The 8,558-nt window shown below is 43.3% G+C and overlaps 2 protein-coding genes across 2 annotated transcripts; one reads left to right on the forward strand and one right to left on the reverse strand.

Moving 5' to 3' along the window:
• The first annotated feature begins 1,129 nt into the window (after nt 1–1,129).
• LOC133004997 (proteinase-activated receptor 3) lies at nt 1,130–2,026 on the forward strand. The gene has a single exon (XM_061074622.1). The coding sequence runs from the start codon at nt 1,130–1,132 to the stop codon at nt 2,024–2,026; it is 897 nt and encodes a 298-aa protein (XP_060930605.1).
• Nucleotides 2,027–2,855: 829 nt separating this feature from the next.
• Nucleotides 2,856–6,912, reverse strand: LOC133002674 (zinc finger protein 391). The gene is made up of 2 exons (XM_061072418.1): nt 6,617–6,912; nt 2,856–5,955 (listed from the first exon to the last, which is right to left on the reverse strand). The coding sequence occupies exons 1-2, from the start codon at nt 6,804–6,806 to the stop codon at nt 4,322–4,324; spliced, it is 1,824 nt and encodes a 607-aa protein (XP_060928401.1). The 5' UTR covers nt 6,807–6,912; the 3' UTR covers nt 2,856–4,321.
• Between the last annotated feature and the right edge of the window lie 1,646 nt (nt 6,913–8,558).

The raw sequence follows: 8,558 nt of genomic DNA on the forward strand, positions 1-8,558 counted from the left end.
TGTGTTACACTAACAGGGAAGTGTATTTTGCTAAATAAAGGTACGATGTCTGATTGAAGAGTTTAGAGCTCTAATAATCAATGTACATAGTGGCTTGGTGGCTCCATATGAATAGTGTATGTGACAATCTTCAAACACTGGTGCCTTTACACAGTGTTTAATCTGAGACGGCTGAAACACACATCAAAATCAGCAGCAATCTCCTGTAGTTTATGTGAAATGAATGTGTTCTGTATGATTTAAATCATGGTATCACAATAACTGTCGTCATAAATGAGTTATTCAAATAGGATGATACTAGGATTTTGGTAATGCAGCATATTGGTAGATACATGTCACATGGGCCGATTAGAAAATAAAGCTTATGGAGCCTAAAAGAAGAAGTTGTCAAACATACAACTGTGGCTCTGGAACTCACTGGCATTTTGGTCCCTTGTGATAGTGTTGAAGTTAATCTCTGGAGTCGATTGCAGAACAAATCAAAAAAGGAGCTTTTTTATAAAAACGCTTTCATCGGGTTATTGAAGTGACAGAAGAACAGACAGGTAACTGAGTGACACGTCATGTGCCTACATTCTCTCCTCCCTTCATTTCCTGCCATCTCTTGGCTATCTCTCCACCTCTGTCAACTAACTTGTTAATTCCAATACTGATTATTTTTCCACTTAACTGATTGTGTGTGAAGGAAACTTTGCTGGATGTGTTTTTGTATTTCAACTAAAGACCAAGAACTATATGTCAGTTTACATTGAATTATGGTAATGATATCTTACTTGATTTGTTTCGCTGCCAAAAGAGTTTTGATTAGTGAGTGTTGTGAATAATTAAAGGTTGTGATCAATAAAGACTCGGAAATTATGATTATTTGTGTGTTGTTAGGATTTAGCATGTTGTGTCTGTTTATTCTCTGCACCTGTCTGACATCTAATTTAATCACATTTTATGACCAATCAATGGATGAATAGATAGATGATTGATTGATTGCTTGATTGCTTGATTGCTTGGTTGAATAATTGATTGATTAACCGAACAGTGCACATGCCACATCACTTCATTACCTCTGTTTCTCTGACAGATCTCTGTTCCGCCTGCCGGTCTCCTCTGACGACCTCACTGTGATCAGGCCGTCATGGAGGTTCTACACTCCAACTCCTCTTTGCTCTACGTCTCTCTCAGACCCTTTAACTACAGCGGTGGGGAGAAGACGGTGTACGAGCAATGCAAATACATGCCTGCAGCCATCATTTGGTACCTGGGCCTGCAGTTTATTAACATGTTCCTGGGCATCCCGGCCAACCTCACGGTGCTGTGGCTCATCCACAAGAACAAGGGCGACTCCTCCACCTCGGACATCTTCATCCTTCACCTGGCGATCCTAGATGTGCTCTTCTGCCTCACCCCTCCTCTGGAGCTGGCCAACATAGTCTTCCTCACCACCAGCAGCACCTGGTACGTCCTGCGGTTCTTCTACGGCATGAAGGACTCCTCGCCGCTCTTCCTCTCCTGCATCTGCCTGGACCGCTACATGGCTGTGGTCCACCCCATCACCTTCACCGAGCTCAAGGACCGCCAGCACAGAGCGGTCCTGGCCATTCTGGTCTGGCTGATCATCCTGGGCTACGCCTCTGCCAAGTGCGTGGGCAACATCCACAACTTCGAGAAGGTCTTCACGGCGATGATCCTCGCCGCGTTCGCCTTCATGGTCTTCTGCAACATCGCCATTCTCTGGGTGCTGCGGCAGTCTGGGCCCGGCCGAGACGAGATGCACCCAGTGAAGAAGAGGGCCTTCAAAATGGTCCTCATCATCCAAGCCATCATAGTGTTCAACTACTTCCCACCTGTGGCGCTGTTCCCCTTCCAGGACTACTTCTCTCCAGACGTGTTCCGCTGCTACATCCACTACGTCGCCTTCGGCCTGATGGACTTCAGCAGCACCATTCAGCCCATGCTCTACCTCTCCAAGGAGAAGATGCCACGGAGCCTCAACTGTTGTCTCACCAGCACGACTCACAACCTACAAGCATAAAGGCGCGGTTTCTTTCTAAATGCCACCTGAGTGTCGTAATGTGCAAGTGAATGCACCGATATGGTGAAATGCAAGATAATAGGTTTTGAGTTCTTCAATTACGAAACCTTTGAATGTGTTAGTTTTTCCGATATCTTTTTTTTACTTTCTGAAACTTTCATCACTTCAGCATACTTTCAGCTAGAGGCGTCATTTCAATTTAAAACTGGTCACAACACAGATTTTTGTATTCAGCTTTTTTAAAGCTTGTAAACTTTTTGAATTGTTGCTGTTTGAGTTTATTATATACAATATGCCTACTCACATATTCTACTATCACTGGCAATAACTCCTGCCTCTGACATTTTCTTATGTATTAATACTTTATACACTGACTGACACCCCTTTCCATTATGTTAGAAACTTGTTGGTAGTTTTTCCTCACTCTCCGTCTGTGGAATCAGGTTAGAATTTGAGGTGCTTCGGCTGCTCTGCTTTTATTAAAAACTTTGAATATTAGCTCTTTAAGTGCTGAGCTTTTCTCAATTACAATAACACAATTTAAAGATTACATTTTAGGATTATATGAACTGTTTTACACTGTGATAATTTAAGCACTTGCTGGTAATCAACAGGCGGAGCCATCAATTGCTCCAGATAACTCAATGTTTTATCACTTCTGGAGCATGGACACACATGTTTTAGCGTCTCTGTTTGCACCAAGTGTGTAAAGAAAATAAAATAATTTGTACAATTAGTTTATTTGCTGCACTTAACCTTTGATTGTACAATAAAACCACAACTGTATGGGGTAAAAGAGTCAAAACAATTCTTTGGGTTAATGGTGGTTTTTAATTTAGACACAAACAACACCAAAGTAAATCACAATAAATTGCTAGTAGCAAACAGTCAGTTTAATGTACATTGCTATGCAGGTATATCAACCAGTCGCCACAGGAAATAGTTGCTCTGTGATCATGAACATGAAACTTTACTCCTGCATGTGTCAGTTGAACAATATTCATATATGTCCTCGTATCATTACGGTGAAAAATCCTCTAGAAGCTGGGCATTATTCGAGATCAGCGTTGCTTACAAAACAGGTTACTACTGAAAGCTGGTCAATCGCTCCTGATTAGCAGTAATATTATTACACAAATACATTCTCGTCGGGTCAATGGATCAGACCTATGACTGTATAGTTAAAGCTATATACAGTGTTATATTAACTTTAAATCACAGAGCAGAACACATTTCTAACTCTCGGGCTACAAAGTTTGTAGATGTATCTTCTAAGACAATTGTTTTTTTTAAATCAACCCTGTGGGAACATTTCAGCAACTTATCGATCTGATAGACGTTGCAATCAATCAAAATAGTTATGTTCCTATAAAGCATTTCATAAACACACAATCTACCACAGTTTGGTAACATACAGCAGGTTTTAACGTTCTTTGAGGGTCCTATTTTCTGCCTGTGTCTTACACTGAGAAACGCTTACAAGGAGAATATTAGAGTTAATCAATCAAATGTATATGTCAGTATATAGTATTTCTGACTAAATATTTAGTCCTGTTAATACAGAATAGGGGGGTGCCCTGGTGCAGTGTATTTTTACAGGTACCAGTTTGACTGCATGACATGATTTAGGAAGTAGGGACTGGGTAACAGATAAATTAGTTTGATCAGTTTATCAGATGCAAAACCACTGCAACAGTTTGTACTCTGCGTCAGGATTTTACAACAAAGTTATCACAGCATGGTTTATGGTAGAATTACCATGTTCATGTTATACAGTAATCGAGCACAGCTTTAAAGGCATTTTCACATTTGAAAGTCCGAACCAAGCTTCATGTCTTAGACTCTGTGTTTACATTAGTTTGGTTTTATTTAGGGAGCGGACAAAGGAAGTTTTTACGACATATATACGTCCCATTGTCATCACCTACATAAGCTGAGTGTGAGGGCGTCATGGTGTCAAATCAAGGGGCAGTAGTATTTCTGTTGGATAGGTGCAAAAGTACAGTAGCCCTGTGTGAAGGAAACACCATTAACCTCCACAAGGCTGCCAAGGCTCCAGCACAAAAAGAAAATTGTTCTGGGGCCTGATAATGTCTCAAACTCATGAGTCTGTTACTGGTCACACAGCTGATGTGGGTTTCTGCTGTTCATTCATTCTCCTGTCCAGTGTTCTTATTGTTTTACTGGATGAAGTTCTCCACCATTATTCGTGGGTCAAATGTAGCTGATGTGAGATGTGGTTCAAATATTTGTAAAAGCTGCTCTGTGCATTTTGAATCGCAGCTTTTACATGATTCAACTGCTACAGTTTTTATCCGTGTCTGAATGCGTCTCAGAGGCTGAAGGTGGGACTGCACTCGTCTCGGCCTCGCTGGTGCTTCCCTCGCTCTGAGCCATCTGCTCCTTGGACGAGTGCATCTTCAAGTGTTTCTTAAGGGACGACTGGTCCGTGTAGCTCTTTCCACACTGGTTGCAGAGGAAGACCTTCTCTTTGGTGTGGACCAGCTCGTGTCTCTTCAGGTGTCCCGACCTGCTGAAGCTCTTGCTGCAGTAGGCGCAGCTGTACTCCTTCTCTCCCGTGTGCGTCCTCTGGTGCAGCTTCAGGCTGCTGGCCACCGTGAACTTCTTGCCGCACTCGCTGCAGCTGTATGGTCTCTCTCCCGTGTGCATGCGCATGTGTATGGTGAGGTGTCCCGCCTGGCTGAAGGTCTTCTTACACAGCTCGCAGCTGTAGGGCCTCTCTCCAGTGTGAATCCTGTAATGCGTTTTGAGGTCACCCAGGCCATTAAACCTCTTCCCACACTGGGCACAGCAGTACGGCTTCTCGCCTGTGTGGATCCGCTCGTGTATGCGCAGGTTTCCCGCATTGCTGAATGTCTTGCCGCACTCCTGGCAGCTGTAAGGCCTCTCCCCGGTGTGAGTCCGCAAGTGGACTTTGAGCTGGTTGTGCTCGTTGAAGCGCTTCCCACAGTGCGAGCAGCAGTACGGCTTCTCTCCAGTGTGTATGCGCTTGTGTATCCTGAGCTGACTGGGGTGGGCGTAGGTTTTAGTGCAGATGGTGCAGCAGTAGGGTCTTTCTCCGGTGTGGGTGCGTTTGTGGGATTTGAGGAGGTCGGCGCGGCCAAAGCGTTTCCCGCAGTAGCTGCAGCAGTGGACTTTCTCGCCGCTGTGAGTCTTGATGTGGACATTGAGCGAGGCTGCTCGACTGAACGTTTTGGGACAGCTGGGGCAGCGCAAGAAGTTGTCGCGGTTTTCCACAAGCTCGTCTGCAGCCACAGCGGGGGGGTCGTCCTCCTCATGCGTCGCAGCCTCTGGCTCTGCCACCTGACCGCTCGCTTCCTCTGGGTCTGCATTTGACTCGGGGAAATATTGCAACACATGCGTCAACTCCTGCTTGGAGAAAATGTCATTGTCACTGTACTGCAACACCCCATTCTGCTCCTCCTCCTCTGTCTTAATATACGGTCCATCCTGCATGTTGCTGTCAGAGACCATGGGGACGTTATCTTCACCATCACTGCCTCTGGAGTACGGCTCAGGGCCTGAAGAGGGCAGCAGAGGTGCATATGCCTCCGGACTGTCACAAGTGGCCACTGTGCTCTCGTCTTTTAAGGGCCTCACTGGCAGATTGAGAAGAGACGAGGGCTGGGAGAGGTCAATGGCGCAGCTTTCCTCCCGGCCGGTCTCTTCTTTCACAGATACCAAGGTTCTGTCTATACTTACCTCTGCCGTGTTGACACATGGTTGTTCTACCTGAGGATGTGTCTGCAGAAAAAAGGAGTCAGGCGACACAATCGCCCTCATCTTGTCTTTTCGCTTCCTCCTGCAGCTCTTCTTGTCACTGCTGCATATGGACATCTTGAACGTGCCCTGGGTTGAGGCGATCGGATAACTGGTCCACTCCAAGGGCTGCTCTGTGACATCTTGCTCTGTAAAACAAACAAGGTCAAAATTATGAACAAACATAATATAGACTTTGACTCTGAGTCAGGCATGTCCTCAACTATAGCTTAAATAATAGATAGATAGATAGATAGATAACTTTATTCATCCCCGAAGGGAAATTAAGTCGTCATAGCAGCCGGTATATTTGAATTCAATAAAATACAATACAATAGAATAAAATAAAAAATATTGAGGTAGAAAGAATAAAAACAGAAACACAAGATAAATAGGTAGATAAGGTGCAGTGGCAAGATGATGGTAATAGTACTGATGATATGATGGTAATGTTATTGTTAGACAGTATATAAAAATAGTACAGTATATATATATATAGTATATAATATAACTAATTAGCAGAAAGGAATACTTTAAATCGGTGGAGACTCACTATACAATCCCAATAACAGTCTCAAAACACTGACGTATTAAACTCTTTATTTTTGACCTACACATCCAGCAGATAAAGGGCAACAAAAGCATGACTTCAGAGCAGTAAGTGCAGCATTGTTTATTGATGTTGACTGTGCTGCAGCTACAGTTTTATTTATGTCTGTAAACAGAGATGCTCGGGCTCTGCAAACAAAAGGTCAGGGTCTGCACAGGAAGCTGCAGCCTCCGGTGTTTACTAGCTGCAAACAACGGTACCTCTCTCCCGGCTCCTGTGTGCAAACAGCAGCCGCTTCAGGCCCTCGTTCTCGGACTCGATCCTCCGTATCGTGCCCTGGTGCTCGCACAGCGTCCGGTCCACCGAGTCCAGGATGTCGCTCACTGTGGCTCTGAAGATCTCATTCAGGGAGGACTCCAGGAACACCTTCAGGTCCCCGGACGTGGCCATGTTGGACCGGGCTGCTGGAGACGACTCGGTGCGATCGGACCCGGATCAGAGTGTCTGGATCATTTAAGACACACAGACAAAAGGAGTGTGTGTGTATGTGTGTGTGAGAGAGAGTGTGTGTGTGTGTGTGTGTGTTGCTGCTGCTGCCGTGTGCGGAACAAACAAAGCACACTCAGGCGCAGGAGAGTGACGCAGAGGAGAAAGCTGCTTCTGTTTCCCTGACACCCTTCAGCCCCACAGCGCCTCCCAGCGGCGCGGAGGGGAGCTGCTGAATTAGCCCAGGGCCCCACTCGACGTCACACAGTTCACACAAATAACCACGTTATTGATGATTTCTGTGTTTACGCCACAAACAGCTAATCACCAGGGTTAACCAGTGCTAACTACTGACGACACCACTAGTTCACCTCTACTACTACTAACCACCACTAACAAGGAGGCCCTCATAAGTGATAGGTAATGCAACTGTTTTTAATGTGGATGCTAATCATGCTAATACCCGTTTGCATTTAATTGACACTGATGGAGAAGAAGCTAACGTTGCTAAACATTGTAACGAGTAACGACGTTTTATGACAAGCTAACCAAATGCTACTGTAACTTGCGCATGTGCTAACTGTGGCTAACCGCCCTCGTAGTCTGTGGCAACAACGCGAACGAGCTAAAAACGTTACGTTAGTTACGTGTGTTGTTGCTGATGCTGCGAATAATGATTCTGCCACCGATGCTAATGCTAATCCTGATGTGAATAATGCTAAATAGCTTTGAGTTAAGCTAAAACTGTTCAAATATATTAGATCAACTGTCTTGTTGTTTTATCTCATTAGTTGTTGTCTTATCAGTCTTATTGTGATATTATTTTATTAGTCTTCTTGCTATATTATCTTATTATATGGTCTTTTAATTGTGTTGTTATATGCTCTTATTAATCTTGTTGTTTTCTGATATTATAAATCTTGTTATATGATTTTATAAGTCTTGTTGTTATATCGGATCAGTCTTATATTATCTTATTAATCTTTTCATATGAAATTATTAATCTAGTTGTTTTCTGATCTTATAAATCTTGTTATATGATTTTATAAGTCTTGTTCTTATATCGTATCAGTCTTATATTATCTTATTAATCTTTTCATTATATGATCTTATTAATCTTGTTGTTTTCTGATCTTGTAAATCTTGTTAAATGATTTTATAAGTCTTGTTCTTATATCTTATCAGTTTTATATTATCTCATTAATCTTTTCTTTATAATATCTTATTAATCTAGTTATCTGATCTTATATATTTTTTAAATGATTTTGTTCTTATATCTTATCAGTCTTATTACATTATCTGATTAGTCTTATTGTTAAAGGTAAATCCTAAACTAATTCTTGATAATAAAACTAAATGACAGTGTTAACCTTAACACTAACTCTGGTCTAACACAGCCATTGGTTAACGGTAAAGGTTACTGTGTCAACCATCCAGTTCTCTGTGGATCACGTTGCACAGTGGAGAATTTGTGGAGAAGTTTGTGAAACTGACGTGACCGGCCACAGACTAACAGACAGTTGCTCAGCTAATTACATGTGCACATTGAATCTGGAAGCCTTCTGGTTCTACCACATTGCTCCAGATGTCTTTTTGGAGGAATGAAGCCGGGCCACTCCCCTCACCTGACCTGTATGTGTGCATGCATGCCTCCAGGGCAGTGGGCGTGGGCCTGGGCCTCTCAGGTGTCTCTTGAGTCATCTGCCAATCACAACG

Source organism: Limanda limanda, chromosome 1, assembly GCF_963576545.1.
Source record: "Limanda limanda chromosome 1, fLimLim1.1, whole genome shotgun sequence".
NCBI lineage: Eukaryota > Metazoa > Chordata > Actinopteri > Pleuronectiformes > Pleuronectidae > Limanda > Limanda limanda.

What these genes read in the sequence shown, in the direction of transcription:
- LOC133002674 (XM_061072418.1), bottom strand. Translation starts at nt 6,806, where the DNA reads ATGGCCACGTCCGGGGACCTGAAGGTGTTCCTGGAGTCCTCCCTGAAT. An exon ending in ACACAGGAGCCGGGAGAGAG is followed by an intron (nt 5,956 to 6,616) that starts GTACCGTTGTTT and finishes TTTGTTTTACAG; the next exon opens with AGCAAGATGTCACAGAGCAG.
- LOC133004997 (XM_061074622.1), top strand. Translation starts at nt 1,130, where the DNA reads ATGGAGGTTCTACACTCCAACTCCTCTTTGCTCTACGTCTCTCTCAGA.